The 18,045-nt window shown below is 38.4% G+C and overlaps 1 protein-coding gene across 1 annotated transcript; it reads left to right on the top strand.

The window, feature by feature from the left end:
* The first annotated feature begins 2,232 nt into the window (after positions 1-2,232).
* MS3_00003949 (uncharacterized protein) lies at positions 2,233-8,517 on the top strand. The gene has a single exon (XM_051211826.1). It carries the CDS (start codon positions 5,605-5,607, stop codon positions 6,562-6,564), a length of 960 nt encoding a protein of 319 aa, XP_051071932.1. The 5' UTR covers positions 2,233-5,604; the 3' UTR covers positions 6,565-8,517.
* The last annotated feature ends 9,528 nt before the right edge of the window (positions 8,518-18,045 follow it).

Raw genomic sequence — 18,045 nt, 5'->3', positions numbered from 1 at the left:
GATTTGATCAAAGTTCATCAGAATTTTACCTAGTAAGTACTTGTATGTATGTAGATGTATATAGCCAAACGTGTTCACACCATATATATATATATATATATATATATATATATATATATATATATATATATATATATACTTTTTAGTTATAGTAACAATGATAATATCACTTAGAATATTTCCACTCTGATTTTCCAAGACAAAAAACTAGACGTGCACAATCTCAAGTGAATGGTTGAAGTGGTCGACAATTTACAATTTAATTTACTTTAAATCTCATTTTAGTATACAAAAAGTTTGTGTGATTCAGAGATTGGAACACTAGCTAATATTTGGCTACTTACCTTTATTTTGGTAAGAACTGTAAAACTCTCAATCCACTAAAAGAGAATAAATGAACATTTTCTCACTAAAACGAGACGTATAAGATGTAGAACCCAAAGTTCTACTCATTTTGCACAAAATACAATGTACCAAATGAAGAAAAGTTCAAGAATCACCCATTGTAATTGACACTTATAACACCATACTACTCCTTAGTAGTTCAGATTCATATCATGATATTTTGATAATTTGCTGTCCTTGATCAGTGTAAAATCAATTATAGTAAAAGTTGGCTATACTAACTAATATATTTGTACTCTAAATGGGGACGAATAAAATTGTTGAAGATTATGTGGAAAGATCTTCCGTCAAGCTAGCCAAAAATGCGCTTCAATGTCATCTTTGCAAGGTTCGCTCGAAAGGCATCTTTGTGACAGTTAGCGTAAAACTTCAAATCGTAGGGTACCAGCACTCCTAAGTCTTTTTCAACTTGATTACTTCTAGAGGGGAGTTGCCTAATTTGTAGCTGTAGTCTTTAACATGTCTCAGATGGACTACTTTACACTTTGAAGTGTTAAAGGTAAGTCCGGTGTCATCTGTCCAACGTTGAAGTCGAATCAGATCCTCCTGAAGTGCCAGTTTATCTTTTTGATTGTGTATCTCTCACCAAAGTTTTACATCTTCAGTAAAAGTAGTAAGTCTGATGATACTTGCGGTGGAAGAACGATTACATAAATCAAGTAAATAATGGGTCCTAGTACTGAACTCTGGGGGCTCCCACTAGGATATTCCTTAGCCTGAGGAAAACAAAATGTAACCCTGTCCTTGAAATTTCGATTGTTTAAATATGAATCCAGTTGATCAATTATTAGTGATTTGATACCTAGTCGTTTGAGCTTATTGATAAGGCACATATGATTGACCCTATCGAAAGCCTTTGAGAAGCCAAGGTATATAACATCAAACTTACCCTTGCGATCAAAGACGGTTGTCCATCTATCCACCTCAGTCAGCATGTTGGTAACACAAGAGTTCCTTTTCCTCAAACCGTGCTGTTGGGCTGAAAAGAAGTTTATGCATAGTAAGTTATCGTTTTGAAATTCGAATATCAGGAACTCCATAATCTTTGAGGGGATTGAGAGACGTTCTACCTGTCGGTAGCTTGAAGGTTCACTGCATCAACAAGCTTTATCTGGTGCTGAATGTGGTGTTTGAATGAACTAGTGATTCCTTTGTACTTGTTGAATGCTTAATTTAGAATTCCAAATACAGTACATTCGTTCGTGCTTATCTAGTACTTCTTGATAAAATTGCGTTATTTCTGGGGTTCCTAATTTATACCATAACCCAAATACTCCAAATTATCATACTGAAGCCTGTCTTCTCTCATTGCCTTAGTGCATATATTTCTTACTTATTTGATCTAACTGTAAGCGCTGTCATTACCAGTTCATTTGTAACCCGCCCAGCTTAGCAAACAAAAAGTGTGATTATTGATGACTGTATGTTGCTTGTAGATTTCGAGGACCATTAACTTAACAGACTGCTTTGTAGCACATAAGATTGTGTGAAGTAAGAAGTCCCCATGAGCATCCATATGAAGTTGAGGATGAAATCCTCAGTTCACGTACTGTACATTGTTATGTAAAGCTGACACATTCAACCATTTGAAATTTCAGTGCCTGATTTCAGCAGAATGTCTTAGCTCACTTTTGCTGATAAAAATGTAGGCTAGCATGGCTTGATCGCTTTTCTTCAGGGGAGCCAAGGTTGAGAGGTTGAGCAGACCAAAATAGGATTAAACACGTACTTAGTGTTGCACATTTAGGTACGTGTGGTGTTTGAATTAACTAATGATTCTTTGGTACTTGTTGAATGCTCGATTTCGAATTCCAAATACAATATATTCGCTTGTGCTTGTGTCTCACCTCTTAATTCAATCGCGTTAATTCTGGGATTCCTAGTTCATAATACAATTCAAATAATTGAAGCATTATAAGCCTGTAATGGAAAAGTTAGATATTCATTCAACTTTGGAAGCTTTTGAAGATTACTTTGAAAGGTTCGAAATCTGGGCTATGACCAAGGGAGATAATGAGGATGGTAATATTGTGGCACACTTCCTCACATTCATTGGGAGAGAAGCATACAGCTTATTAAGAATTCTGACTATGCCGGAAAAGCCTATCTCGCTTCCTTATACAACTCTCAAGGAACTGCTGCTAGACTATGTTCAGTATACAAATTTCGAATGCGGTAAAGGATTACGATCTCGTAAAATGATTCATGAGGATATAAAAAACACCACTACATTACTACGTCATCCTGACCCAGTGCATACTCAAACTTATGCAGACAATTCATTGAGTTTGGATGCAGTTCACGAGGATGGGGACAAGTGTGGTCAGTGTTTGTCCTGTTGCAAGTTTCACTCTTCTAATTCATGTCAATTTCATAATTCTAAGTGCTTCAAATGTCATGATACTGGACAAGTTCAGTCAGTTTGTAATGCTAATGTTCACCTTACTGCAACTAATATTAAGTCTTCTAATTCTGATCCTACTGAGTCGAGTATTCATGATGATCATTTATCTGATACGGGAGAACTGAAGACGTTTGGCGGATTAAAACCTTTTATTGTACATTAATAATTTACTGTGTTTTTTGGATGTAATTGTTTTACCTAACTTTTGAACTTGTTTGTTTATATCATTATTTCAAACATTTTGGTTTGTCTTTGGTTTGGTATTTTGGTGCTCTCTTTGTCTTTGGTTTGGTATTTGAGAGTTTTGCTCCGGGAACCTACAAAATTGAAGGTTTGTTTTGTAATTGTTATAATTATTGTTGTTAGAACGACATTTGGTCGATTATTTGTGAATTACGAATAAATTTGGTATCTAAATTGGAACTTGGTTCTGTTGTTAATTTGGGTTCGTAATTTGCAAGTAGATGGATAGTCCGTACTTCAATAACTGGAACGAGCAAAACTTGGACGCAACATAAAGTTCTTCAATTATTGGTTCTGTGTTTATACCTTGGATCAGTCTGGACAGTAATTTGGATCCAAATTCCTGGTCTTATTTGTCGATTTCGTTTGGATTAATTCAGATTTTTTTGGTAACTGATTATTTGGAACAACGATAACGATGGAAACACGGAGCAAAAGGCTGAAGGAAAATGATGAAATGGATGGTAAAACTTCCAAAGCTGTTTGTGGTATGTCTGATGTTAATGATGATAAATGTGATGATGTTAGTCTTAATAGTATGTCCTCTAGCCAGCTAAGTACTTCTAGACTAAAGTTAGATAAAGCATTACTGAGGAAAAGAAATTTAGAGAAGAGACTTGAATTAGAACGGCAACTTAAGATGTTAGATCTACAAGAAGAGGTTGATATCGCTGAACTAGAATGCAAGGCCATCGAGGACGATGAACGATTACCCGTAGATAAATGTGGGATAAATGCTAAAGTGGAAAATTATTTGGATTGTGATACTGGGTGTAATAATCACTCAGGGGAGGTATGTAACATCTCAAAAGTCGATTGGGTTGGGGAGCTGAAGGACATGTTACATACAATGGTTAGTAACATGGTTTTACCTAAGATCGATATGATGTACTTTGATGGGCAACCGGGTCAGTATTACCGTTTCATTAGTCAGTTTAATAGCCTTATAGAGAGTAAACTGTCAGATAAGGGCCAATTGCTGTCGTATTTGTTATATTATTGCAAGGGAAAGGCCAGAACAGCAATTGAATCTTGCGTTTCTTTGCCCAGTGATTTGGGCTATGATAGGGCTAAACGAATTTTGTATGATTTATTTGGTAAAGAACATCTTGTTGCACGAGAACTAATTATTGAGTTATTAAACCATAAACCTGTCGGAGGATTGGCTGACGTATTAACTGACTTTGCGATTAAGTTGCGTAATGTATGTATAACGTTGAAGCAAATGGGATATATGTCTGACGTTAATTCTACGGCTAATTTGGAGGTAATAGTTTCATGCCTACCACTAGAATTGCAGAATAAGTGGGTGGAAGTCCCCGATAATATCATGATGCATGGGAAGGAGCCGAGCTTTGAAGAATTTGTGGTCTTTGTAGAAGAGAGGGCCAAAATTGCCCGAACCCGTTATGGTAGATTAGTACAGTGTAACTCAAGGTTCGGTAAAAGGAATTCTGAAGGCCAAGCTGATAGGAGATCACGCTTTCATGCAATTAGACGAGACTCAAATAACTCAGTCAAGGTATCACGTTGTGAAATCTGCGTAGGTGATCATGAAGCGACAAATTGTCCAAGGTTAGCAAAAATGAATGTAAAAAAAGGAGGCAGGAGGTAAGAAAACGTGGTCTATGTTACTTATGTTTGAGGAAAGGTCACATAGCTATGACATGCAGCTCAGGCTTCAAGTGCGACGTTGAGAATTGCAAGGTTAGGCATAATTCATTATTGCATATTGATAGTATTGATAACCATGTGGTGACCCTGGCTAAGGATTGGAACTCCTCAAAGGTTTGTTTTGGGATCGTTCCAGTCAGACTATACGGTCCCAAAGGATGTTTGGAAACATATGCACTTCTAGATAGCGGTTCTGACACTTCTCTTGTATGTGAAGAATTAATTAATCAGTTGGGCATCAAAGGTAAAGAGACTTCGATAAAGGTGGCGACTGTGAACGGAACTACCAATTGTGAATGTTTGGAGGTAAATTTAGAGGTATTTTCATTAGATGAACAGGGTTCTATAAGGATCAACAAAGTTTACATGACCAAGAAACTTCCGATCGATCATGCAACACCTTTAACCGAACTCCAACTGAAACGGTGGAATCATCTAAAGGACATAACCCTTCCGAGGTTGCAAAGTAATTTTGTAGGAATATTGATTGGGTGTGATGCTCCGGATGCACATTGGATCCTGGAACAACATCTGGGGGACAGGAAGCATCCGTTTGCTCTGCGTACTCATCTTGGTTGGATGATTATAGGTCCTAAGGGAGTATCAAGGTCTCTACATCAAGTTCAGTGGTGTCATTGTTCCACTAATGATATTTTGCGAGATTTAGAAAGACTATATAATCATGAGTTCGAGGATACAGATACGTTTTGTAATGGATATTCTGTCGAAGATAAAAAGCTCTAGAAATAATTAGCAGTTCGTTTAGATTGGAGGGTGGTCATTTCCAAGTTGGTCTACCATGGAAGTATGATAAGCCAAGGCTACCGAATAATTTGGAACTAGCTGAACGCAGACTAGAATGCTTAAGGAAGAGGTTTATGAAAGATAACAGTCTTTTGGAGAAACATCAAGTTGTGATGAATAAACATTTAAGTAAGGGCTACATCATTGAAGCTAGTGAAGAGGGATTTGACCATGATGCTGTTTGTTGGTATATTCCTCATCATCCTGTTATCAACCCTGAAAAGCCTGGAAAATTGAGAATTGTTTTTGATTGTGCGGCTGTCTATCAAGGTTGTTCTCTTAATGACCAGCTTTTGAGAGGACCGAATACTGGAAATAGTTTAATTGGTGTACTTCTACGATTCAGATTAGGTAACGTAGCATTAGCTGCTGATATCGAAGAGATGTTTCTTCAAGTAAAGATTCCGAGACAAGACAGGGGAGCATTTCGTCTATTGTGGTGGGAAGACGGTGATATACGACGAACGGCTAAGGAATATTGTTTAACAGTTCATCCGTTTGGAGCCGTGCCCCCCCCCCCCTTTTGTGCTAATTTCGCTCTTAAGAAGACGGAAGATATATTCGGTAAGGAATTTAATGAAGATATCCAGGATGTCGTAGATAAGATTTTCTATGTCGACGACTATTTAGCCTCCATTAATAATGTACAGGATGCGATTGAGCTGGCAAAGGCCCTTGGTTCTCTCCTCAGAAAAGGTGGGTTCAGACTTACCAAGTGGATAAGTAACTGTTTACAAGTTCTCGAATCAACTCATCCAGAAGAGAGAGCAGAAGAGATTGACTTTGAAAGACTTCCTACGGAACGCACGTTGGGATTATTTTGGAATACTATGGTTGATTCGTTTGAATTTAATGTTCGCATACCGAAACGCCCCCTCACTAGGCGAAGTATATTGTCAAGTGTAGCCTCACGTTACGATCCTCTGGGATTGGTAGCACCGTTTGTACTTCCCATGAAGCAGTTACGTCAACGTTTAGGTAAATTGGGACTAGGATGGGACGAAGAGATTCCAAATGAGGAAAGCAAACGTTAGTTAGAGATTTTAAATGGATTTCAGAGTGTTGAGAACGTTAGTTTTCCACGTTGTGTATTGTTTCTGCAATCAGATCGTTCGCTCCTGGAACTTCATATTTTCAGTGATGCATCGGAAACTGGATATGGTGCAGTAGCATACGTTCGCTCTTACATTTCTGACACTGAAATATGTTCTCGTCTTGTTACGGCTAAGGCAAGAGTAGCCCCCTTGAAGGTCCAAACTATACCGCGCTTGGAACTTACGGCAGCAGTTTTAGCAGCTCGCATGGGATACCAGCTGCAGTCAGAATTAGATATTAAGTTTGCAGAGGTTAATTTTTGGACGGATTCCATGATTGTCTTACACTATATTAGAAATGAGAAAAGCCAGTTTAAAACATTCATAGCAAATCGAATTTCGACTATTCACAGTCTTACTAAGGTGGATCAATGGAGATTCGTACCTTCTAAAGAAAGCATAGCAGACTTTGCATCCAGAGGGGTCAAGTTTGACATTGATGATGTCAGGATTGGGAGAAGGGCTTTATGTTCTGCGGACTCAAGTAGTTGTTTGTGTGTGAATATGCAATAGTGCCTGAAGCCATGTGTTATGGTTATTCATTTTCTAAAAGAACTAGAAGGGTCCAGTGTTACGATTTGGAATCAGAATAGAGAGTTCGCGGTAAATAAAGGAATTAATGGATTGGTCCTCTATATGTGTTTATATATCCATGTTTACGTTAGCGTATATGAGCTTCTATGGAGGATGAAGCATTTTGTTGTATGGTTGATATTGCGGTTGTTTATGTTGGCGCAAATATTTTGGAAACGTTTGTCTAAGGAATATGTTTCATTGTTGCGACTTAGACACAAATGGACTCAACCAGAGATGAACATAGGAAAGAGTAACTTGGTGACGACATGTACTGGGTTTTTAGAGAAAGACAAATGGTTATTAGGTCTGGTAAGGAAAGTGATACCTAATGGTGATAGGTTAAGACCGATAGAGTTGCGGACAAGCGAAGGGATCTTGACAAGAGATATTAGAAAACTGCGTCTAGAAGTTGTAGATATTAGGTAGCTACTCGGATCCCTAGGCGTACTGGTGTAAGTCCTAGGGATCACGAGATTGTTGGTATATTGAGTGTTTGTTGTTGATTGTTTGTGATGCATATACTTGGATTCTTGTTGTCTATTTATTTGTCTGTGAAAAGAACCAAGGTTCTTTTGGTCGGGAGTGTTACGGGAGAACTGAAGACATTTGGCGGATTAAAACCTTTTATTGTACATTAATAATTTACTGTGTTTTTTGGATGTAATTGTTTTACTTAACCTTTGAACTTGTTTGTTTATATCATTATTTCGGACATTTTGGTTTGTCTTTGGTTTGGTATTTTGGTGCTCTCTTTGTCTTTGGTTTGGTATTTGGGAGTTTTGCTCCGGGAACCTACAAAATGGAAGGTTTGTTTTGTAATTGTTATAATTATTGTTGTTAGAACGACATTTGGTCGATTATTTGTGAATTACGAATAAATTTGGTATCTAAATTGGAAATTGGTTCTGTTGTTAATTTGGGTTCGTAATTTGCAAGTAGATCGATAGTCCGTACTTCAATAACTGGAACGAGCAAAACTTGGACGTAACATAAAGTTCTTCAATTATTGGTTCTGTGTTTATACCTTGGATCAGTCTGGTCAGTAATTTGGATCCAAATTCCTGGTCTTAATTGTCGATTTCGTTTGGATTAATTCAGATTTTTTTGGTAATTGATTATTTGGAACAACGATAACGATGGAAACACGGAGCAAAAGGCTGAAGGAAAATGACGAAATGGATGGTAAAACTTCCAAAGCTGTTTGTGGTATGTCTGATGTTAATGATGATAAATGTGATGACGTTAGTCTTAATAGTATGTCCTCTAGCCAGCTAAGTACTTCTAGACTAAAGTTAGATAAAGCATTACTGAGGAAAAGGAATTTAGAGAAGAGACTTGAATTAGAACGGCAACTTAAGATGTTAGATCTACAAGAAGAGGTTGATATCGCTGAACTAGAATGCAAGGCCATCGAGGACGATGAACGATTACCCGTAGATAAATGTGGGATAAATGCTAAAGTGGAAAATTATTTGGATTGTGATACTGGGTGTAATAATCACTCAGGGGAGGTATGTAACATCTCAAAGGTCGATTGGGTTGGGGAGCTGAAGGACACGTTACATACAATGGTTAGTAAAATGGTTTTACCTAAGATCGATATGATGTACTTTGATGGGCAACCGGGTCAGTATTACCGTTTCATTAGTCAGTTTAATAGCCTTATAGAGAGTAAACTGTCAGATAAGGGCCAATTGCTGTCGTATTTGTTATATTATTGCAAGGGAAAGGCCAGAACAGCAATTGAATCTTGCGTTTCTTTGCCCAGTGATTTGGGCTATGATAGGGCTAAACGAATTTTGTATGATTTATTTGGTAAAGAACATCTTGTTGCACGAGAACTAATTATTGAGTTATTAAACCATAAACCTGTCGGAGGATTGGCTGACGTATTAACTGACTTTGCGATTAAGTTGCGTAATGTATGTATAACGTTGAAGCAAATGGGATATATGTCTGACGTTAATTCTACGGCTAATTTGGAGGTAATAGTTTCATGCCTACCACTAGAATTGCAGAATAAGTGGGTGGAAGTCCCCGATAATATCATGATGCATGGGAAGGAGCCGAGCTTTGAAGAATTTGTGGTCTTTGTAGAAGAGAGGGCCAAAATTGCCCGAACCCGTTATGGTAGATTAGTACAGTGTAACTCAAGGTTCGGTAAAAGGAATTCTGAAGGCCAAGCTGATAGGAGATCACGCTTTCATGCAATTAGACGAGACTCAAATAACTCAGTCAAGGTATCACGTTGTGAAATCTGCGTAGGTGATCATGAAGCGACAAATTGTCCAAGGTTAGCAAAAATGAATGTAAAAAAGGAGGCAGGAGGTAAGAAAACGTGGTCTATGTTACTTATGTTTGAGGAAAGGTCACATAGCTATGACATGCAGCTCAGGCTTCAAGTGCGACGTTGAGAATTGCAAGGTTAGGCATAATTCATTATTGCATATTGATAGTATTGATAACCATGTGGTGACCCTGGCTAAGGATTGGAACTCCTCAAAGGTTTGTTTTGGGATCGTTCCAGTCAGACTATACGGTCCCAAAGGATGTTTGGAAACATATGCACTTCTAGGTAGTGGTTCGGACACTTCTCTTGTATGTGAAGAATTAATTAGTCAGTTGGGTATCAAAGGTAAAGAGACTTCGATAAGGGTGGCGACTGTGAACGGAACTACCAATTGTGATTGTTTGGAGGTAAATTTAGAGGTATTTTCATTAGATGAACAGGGTTCTATAAGGATCAACAAAGTTTACATGACCAAGAAACTTCCGATCGATCATGCAACACCTTTAACCGAACTCCAACTGAAACGGTGGAATCATCTAAAGGACATAACCCTTCCGAGGTTGCAAAGTAATTTTGTAGGAATATTGATTGGGTGTGATGCTCCGGATGCACATTGGATCCTGGAACAACATCTGGGGGACAGGAAGCATCCGTTTGCTCTGCGTACTCATCTTGGTTGGATGATTATAGGTCCTAAGGGAGTATCAAGGTCTCTACATCAAGTTCAGTGGTGTCATTGTTCCACTAATGATATTTTGCGAGATTTAGAAAGACTATATAATCATGAGTTCGAGGATACAGATACGTTTCGTAATGGATATTCTGTCGAAGATAAAAAAGCTCTAGAAACAGTTAGCAGTTCGTTTAGATTGGAGGGTGGTCATTTCCAAGTTGGTCTACCATGGAAGTATGATAAACCAAGGCTACCGAATAATTTGGAACTAGCTGAACGCAGACTAGAATGCTTAAGGAAGAGATTTATGAAAGATAACAATCTTTTGGAGAAATATCAAGTTGTGATGAATAAACATTTAAGTAAAGGCTACATCATTGAAGCTAGTGAAGAGGGATTTGACCATGATGCTGTTTGTTGGTATATTCCTCATCATCCTGTTATCAACCCTAAAAGCCTGGAAAATTGAGAATTGTTTTTGATTGTGCGGCTGTCTATCAAGGTTGTTCTCTTAATGACCAGCTTTTGAGAGGACCGAATACTGTAAATAGTTTAATTGGTGTACTTCTACGATTCAGATTAGGTAACGTAGCATTAGCTGCTGATATCGAAGAGATGTTTCTTCAAGTAAAGATTCCGAGACAAGACAGGGGAGCATTTCGTCTATTGTGGTGGGAAGACGGTGATATACGACGAACGGCTAAGGAATATTGTTTAACAGTTCATCCGTTTGGAGCCGTGTCCTCCCCCTTTTGTGCTAATTTCGCTCTTAAGAAGACGGAAGATATATTCGGTAAGGAATTTAATGAAGATATCCAGGATGTCGTAGATAAGATTTTCTATGTCGACGACTATTTAGCCTCCATTAATAATGTACAGGATGCGATTGAGCTGGCAAAGGCCCTTGGTTCTCTCCTCAGAAAAGGTGGGTTCAGACTTACCAAGTGGATAAGTAACTGTTTACAAGTTCTCGAATCAACTCATCCAGAAGAGAGAGCAGAAGAGATTGACTTTGAAAGACTTCCTACGGAACGCACGTTGGGATTATTTTGGAATACTATGGTTGATTCGTTTGAATTTAAAGTTCGCATACCGAAACGCCCCCTCACTAGGCGAAGTATATTGTCAAGTGTAGCCTCACGTTACGATCCTCTGGGATTGGTAGCACCGTTTGTACTTCCCATGAAGCAGTTACGTCAACGTTTAGGTAAATTGGGACTAGGATGGGACGAAGAGATTCCAAATGAGGAAAGCAAACGTTAGTTAGAGATTTTAAATGGATTTCAGAGTGTTGAGAACGTTAGTTTTCCACGTTGTGTATTGTTTCTGCAATCAGATCGTTCGCTCCTGGAACTTCATATTTTCAGTGATGCATCGGAAACTGGATATGGTGCAGTAGCATACGTTCGCTCTTACATTTCTGACACTGAAATATGTTCTCGTCTTGTTACGGCTAAGGCAAGAGTAGCCCCCTTGAAGGTCCAAACTATACCGCGCTTGGAACTTACGGCAGCAGTTTTAGCAGCTCGCATGGGATACCAGCTGCAGTCAGAATTAGATATTAAGTTTGCAGAGGTTAATTTTTGGACGGATTCCATGATTGTCTTACACTATATTAGAAATGAGAAAAGCCAGTTTAAAACATTCATAGCAAATCGAATTTCGACTATTCACAGTCTTACTAAGGTGGATCAATGGAGATTCGTACCTTCTAAAGAAAGCATAGCAGACTTTGCATCCAGAGGGGTCAAGTTTGACATTGATGATGTCAGGATTGGGAGAAGGGCTTTATGTTCTGCGGACTCAAGTAGTTGTTTGTGTGTGAATATGCAATAGTGCCTGAAGCCATGTGTTATGGTTATTCATTTTCTAAAAGAACTAGAAGGGTCCAGTGTTACGATTTGGAATCAGAATAGAGAGTTCGCGGTAAATAAAGGAATTAATGGATTGGTCCTCTATATGTGTTTATATATCCATGTTTACGTTAGCGTATATGAGCTTCTATGGAGGATGAAGCATTTTGTTGTATGGTTGATATTGCGGTTGTTTATGTTGGCGCAAATATTTTGGAAACGTTTGTCTAAGGAATATGTTTCATTGTTGCGACTTAGACACAAATGGACTCAACCAGAGATGAACATAGGAAAGAGTAACTTGGTGACGACATGTACTGGGTTTTTAGAGAAAGACAAATGGTTATTAGGTCTGGTAAGGAAAGTGATACCTAATGGTGATAGGTTAAGACCGATAGAGTTGCGGACAAGCGAAGGGATCTTGACAAGAGATATTAGAAAACTGCGTCTAGAAGTTGTAGATATTAGGTAGCTACTCGGATCCCTAGGCGTACTGGTGTAAGTCCTAGGGATCACGAGATTGTTGGTATATTGAGTGTTTGTTGTTGATTGTTTGTGATGCATATACTTGGATTCTTGTTGTCTATTTATTTGTCTGTGAAAAGAACCAAGGTTCTTTTGGTCGGGAGTGTTACGGGAGAACTGAAGACGTTTGGCGGATTAAAACCTTTTATTGTACATTAATAATTTACTGTGTTTTTGGATGTAATTGTTTTACTTAACCTTTGAACTTGTTTGTTTATATCATTATTTCGGACATTTTGGTTTGATATTTTGGTGCTCTCTTTGTCTTTGGTTTGGTATTTGGGAGTTTTGCTCCGGGAACCTACAAAATTGAAGGTTTGTTTTGTAATTGTTATAATTATTGTTGTTAGAACGACATTTGGTCGATTATTTGTGAATTACGAATAAATTTGGTATCTAAATTGGAAATTGGTTCTGTTGTTAATTTGGGTTCGTAATTTGCAAGTAGATGGATAGTCCGTACTTCAATAACTGGAACGAGCAAAACTTGGACGTAACATAAAGTTCTTCAATTATTGGTTCTGTGTTTATACCTTGGATCAGTCTGGTCAGTAATTTGGATCCAAATTCCTGGTCTTAATTGTCGATTTCGTTTGGATTAATTCAGATTTTTTGGTAATTGATTATTTGGAACAACGATAACGATGGAAACACGGAGCAAAAGGCTGAAGGAAAATGACGAAATGGATGGTAAAACTTCCAAAGCTGTTTGTGGTATGTCTGATGTTAATGATGATAAATGTGATGACGTTAGTCTTAATAGTATGTCCTCTAGCCAGCTAAGTACTTCTAGACTAAAGTTAGATAAAGCATTACTGAGGAAAAGGAATTTAGAGAAGAGACTTGAATTAGAACGGCAACTTAAGATGTTAGATCTACAAGAAGAGGTTGATATCGCTGAACTAGAATGCAAGGCCATCGAGGACGATGAACGATTACCCGTAGATAAATGTGGGATAAATGCTAAAGTGGAAAATTATTTGGATTGTGATACTGGGTGTAATAATCACTCAGGGAGGTATGTAACATCTCAAAGGTCGATTGGGTTGGGGAGCTGAAGGACACGTTACATACAATGGTTAGTAAAATGGTTTTACCTAAGATCGATATGATGTACTTTGATGGGCAACCGGGTCAGTATTACCGTTTCATTAGTCAGTTTAATAGCCTTATAGAGAGTAAACTGTCAGATAAGGGCCAATTGCTGTCGTATTTGTTATATTATTGCAAGGGAAAGGCCAGAACAGCAATTGAATCTTGCGTTTCTTTGCCCAGTGATTTGGGCTATGATAGGGCTAAACGAATTTTGTATGATTTATTTGGTAAAGAACATCTTGTTGCACGAGAACTAATTATTGAGTTATTAAACCATAAACCTGTCGGAGGATTGGCTGACGTATTAACTGACTTTGCGATTAAGTTGCGTAATGTATGTATAACGTTGAAGCAAATGGGATATATGTCTGACGTTAATTCTACGGCTAATTTGGAGGTAATAGTTTCATGCCTACCACTAGAATTGCAGAATAAGTGGGTGGAAGTCCCCGATAATATCATGATGCATGGGAAGGAGCCGAGCTTTGAAGAATTTGTGGTCTTTGTAGAAGAGAGGGCCAAAATTGCCCGAACCCGTTATGGTAGATTAGTACAGTGTAACTCAAGGTTCGGTAAAAGGAATTCTGAAGGCCAAGCTGATAGGAGATCACGCTTTCATGCAATTAGACGAGACTCAAATAACTCAGTCAAGGTATCACGTTGTGAAATCTGCGTAGGTGATCATGAAGCGACAAATTGTCCAAGGTTAGCAAAAATGAATGTAAAAAAGGAGGCAGGAGGTAAGAAAACGTGGTCTATGTTACTTATGTTTGAGGAAAGGTCACATAGCTATGACATGCAGCTCAGGCTTCAAGTGCGACGTTGAGAATTGCAAGGTTAGGCATAATTCATTATTGCATATTGATAGTATTGATAACCATGTGGTGACCCTGGCTAAGGATTGGAACTCCTCAAAGGTTTGTTTTGGGATCGTTCCAGTCAGACTATACGGTCCCAAAGGATGTTTGGAAACATATGCACTTCTAGATAGCGGTTCTGACACTTCTCTTGTATGTGAAGAATTAATTAATCAGTTGGGCATCAAAGGTAAAGAGACTTCGATAAGGGTGGCGACTGTGAACGGAACTACCAATTGTGATTGTTTGGAGGTAAATTTAGAGGTATTTTCATTAGATGAACGGGGTTCTATAAGGATCAACAAAGTTTACACGACCAAGAAACTTCCGATCGATCATGCAACACCTTTAAACGAACTCCAACTGAAACGGTGGAATCATCTAAAGGATATAACCCTTCCGAGGTTGCAAAGTAATTTTGTAGGAATATTGATTGGGTGTGATGCTCCGGATGCACATTGGATCCTGGAACAACATCTGGGGGACAGGAAGCATCCGTTTGCTCTGCGTACTCATCTTGGTTGGATGATTATAGGTCCTAAGGGAGTATCAAGGTCTCTACATCAAGTTCAGTGGTGTCATTGTTCCACTAATGATATTTTGCGAGATTTAGAAAGACTATATAATCATGAGTTCGAGGATACAGATACGTTTTGTAATGGATATTCTGTCGAAGATAAAAAGCTCTAGAAATAATTAGCAGTTCGTTTAGATTGGAGGGTGGTCATTTCCAAGTTGGTCTACCATGGAAGTATGATAAGCCAAGGCTACCGAATAATTTGGAACTAGCTGAACGCAGACTAGAATGCTTAAGGAAGAGGTTTATGAAAGATAACAGTCTTTTGGAGAAACATCAAGTTGTGATGAATAAACATTTAAGTAAGGGCTACATCATTGAAGCTAGTGAAGAGGGATTTGACCATGATGCTGTTTGTTGGTATATTCCTCATCATCCTGTTATCAACCCTGAAAAGCCTGGAAAATTGAGAATTGTTTTTGATTGTGCGGCTGTCTATCAAGGTTGTTCTCTTAATGACCAGCTTTTGAGAGGACCGAATACTGTAAATAGTTTAATTGGTGTACTTCTACGATTCAGATTAGGTAACGTAGCATTAGCTGCTGATATCGAAGAGATGTTTCTTGAAGTAATGATCCCGAGACAAGACAGGGGAGCATTTCGTCTATTGTGGTGGGAAGACGGTGATATACGACGAACGGCTAAGGAATATTGTTTAACAGTTCATCCGTTTGGAGCCGTGTCCTCCCCTTTTGCGCTAATTTCGCTCTTAAGAAGACGGCAGATATATTCGGTAAGGAATTTAATGAAGATATCCAGGATGTCGTAGATAAGATTTTCTATGTCGACGACTATTTAGCCTCCATTAATAATGTACAGGATGCGATTGAGCTGGCAAAGGCCCTTGGTTCTCTCCTCAGAAAAGGTGGGTTCAGACTTACCAAGTGGATAAGTAACTGTTTACAAGTTCTCGAATCAATTCATCCAGAAGAGAGAGCAGAAGAGATTGACTTTGAAAGACTTCCTACGGAACGCACGTTGGGATTATTTTGGAATACTATGGTTGATTCGTTTGAATTTAAAGTTCGCATACCGAAACGCCCCTCACTAGGCGAAGTATATTGTCAAGTGTAGCCTCACGTTACGATCCTCTGGGATTGGTAGCACCGTTTGTACTTCCCATGAAGCAGTTACGTCAACGTTTAGGTAAATTGGGACTAGGATGGGACGAAGAGATTCCAAATGAGGAAAGCAAACGTTAGTTAGAGATTTTAAATGGATTTCAGAGTGTTGAGAACGTTAGTTTTCCACGTTGTGTATTGTTTCTGCAATCAGATCGTTCGCTCCTGGAACTTCATATTTTCAGTGATGCATCGGAAACTGGATATGGTGCAGTAGCATACGTTCGCTCTTACATTTCTGACACTGAAATATGTTCTCGTCTTGTTACGGCTAAGGCAAGAGTAGCCCCCTTGAAGGTCCAAACTATACCGCGCTTGGAACTTACGGCAGCAGTTTTAGCAGCTCGCATGGGATACCAGCTGCAGTCAGAATTAGATATTAAGTTTGCAGAGGTTAATTTTTGGACGGATTCCATGATTGTCTTACACTATATTAGAAATGAGAAAAGCCAGTTTAAAACATTCATAGCAAATCGAATTTCGACTATTCACAGTCTTACTAAGGTGGATCAATGGAGATTCGTACCTTCTAAAGAAAGCATAGCAGACTTTGCATCCAGAGGGGTCAAGTTTGACATTGATGATGTCAGGATTGGGAGAAGGGCTTTATGTTCTGCGGACTCAAGTAGTTGTTTGTGTGTGAATATGCAATAGTGCCTGAAGCCATGTGTTATGGTTATTCATTTTCTAAAAGAACTAGAAGGGTCCAGTGTTACGATTTGGAATCAGAATAGAGAGTTCGCGGTAAATAAAGGAATTAATGGATTGGTCCTCTATATGTGTTTATATATCCATGTTTACGTTAGCGTATATGAGCTTCTATGGAGGATGAAGCATTTTGTTGTATGGTTGATATTGCGGTTGTTTATGTTGGCGCAAATATTTTGGAAACGTTTGTCTAAGGAATATGTTTCATTGTTGCGACTTAGACACAAATGGACTCAACCAGAGATGAACATAGGAAAGAGTAACTTGGTGACGACATGTACTGGGTTTTTAGAGAAAGACAAATGGTTATTAGGTCTGGTAAGGAAAGTGATACCTAATGGTGATAGGTTAAGACCGATAGAGTTGCGGACAAGCGAAGGGATCTTGACAAGAGATATTAGAAAACTGCGTCTAGAAGTTGTAGATATTAGGTAGCTACTCGGATCCCTAGGCGTACTGGTGTAAGTCCTAGGGATCACGAGATTGTTGGTATATTGAGTGTTTGTTGTTGATTGTTTGTGATGCATATACTTGGATTCTTGTTGTCTATTTATTTGTCTGTGAAAAGAACCAAGGTTCTTTTGGTCGGGAGTGTTACGGGAGAACTGAAGACGTTTGGCGGATTAAAACCTTTTATTGTACATTAATAATTTACTGTGTTTTTTGGATGTAATTGTTTTACCTAACTTTTGAACTTGTTTGTTTATATCATTATTTCAAACATTTTGGTTTGTCTTTGGTTTGGTATTTTGGTGCTCTCTTTGTCTTTGGTTTGGTATTTGAGAGTTTTGCTCCGGGAACCTACAAAATTGAAGGTTTGTTTTGTAATTGTTATAATTATTGTTGTTAGAACGACATTTGGTCGATTATTTGTGAATTACGAATAAATTTGGTATCTAAATTGGAACTTGGTTCTGTTGTTAATTTGGGTTCGTAATTTGCAAGTAGATGGATAGTCCGTACTTCAATAACTGGAACGAGCAAAACTTGGACGTAACATTATCTTTATCAACGATTTGAAAAGACAGTGTAGAGTCATATGGCATTTCAGAGTTAAATGAAACCCAGAATTCTTGTGAGACAACGGTTCCTAATCAACCGATTTATCAGAATTCTCATGCTATTGTACCAGGTACGACGTTTCCT

The sequence above is a fragment of the Schistosoma haematobium genome, chromosome ZW (genome assembly GCF_000699445.3).
Source record: "Schistosoma haematobium chromosome ZW, whole genome shotgun sequence".
NCBI lineage: Eukaryota > Metazoa > Platyhelminthes > Trematoda > Strigeidida > Schistosomatidae > Schistosoma > Schistosoma haematobium.
The sequence above is the reverse complement of the archived record's forward strand: the minus strand, read 5'-3'. Positions and strand labels throughout refer to the sequence as shown.

Coding starts and splice junctions, on each gene's coding strand:
- MS3_00003949 (XM_051211826.1), top strand. CDS start 5,605: ATGAAAGATAACAGTCTTTTGGAGAAACATCAAGTTGTGATGAATAAA.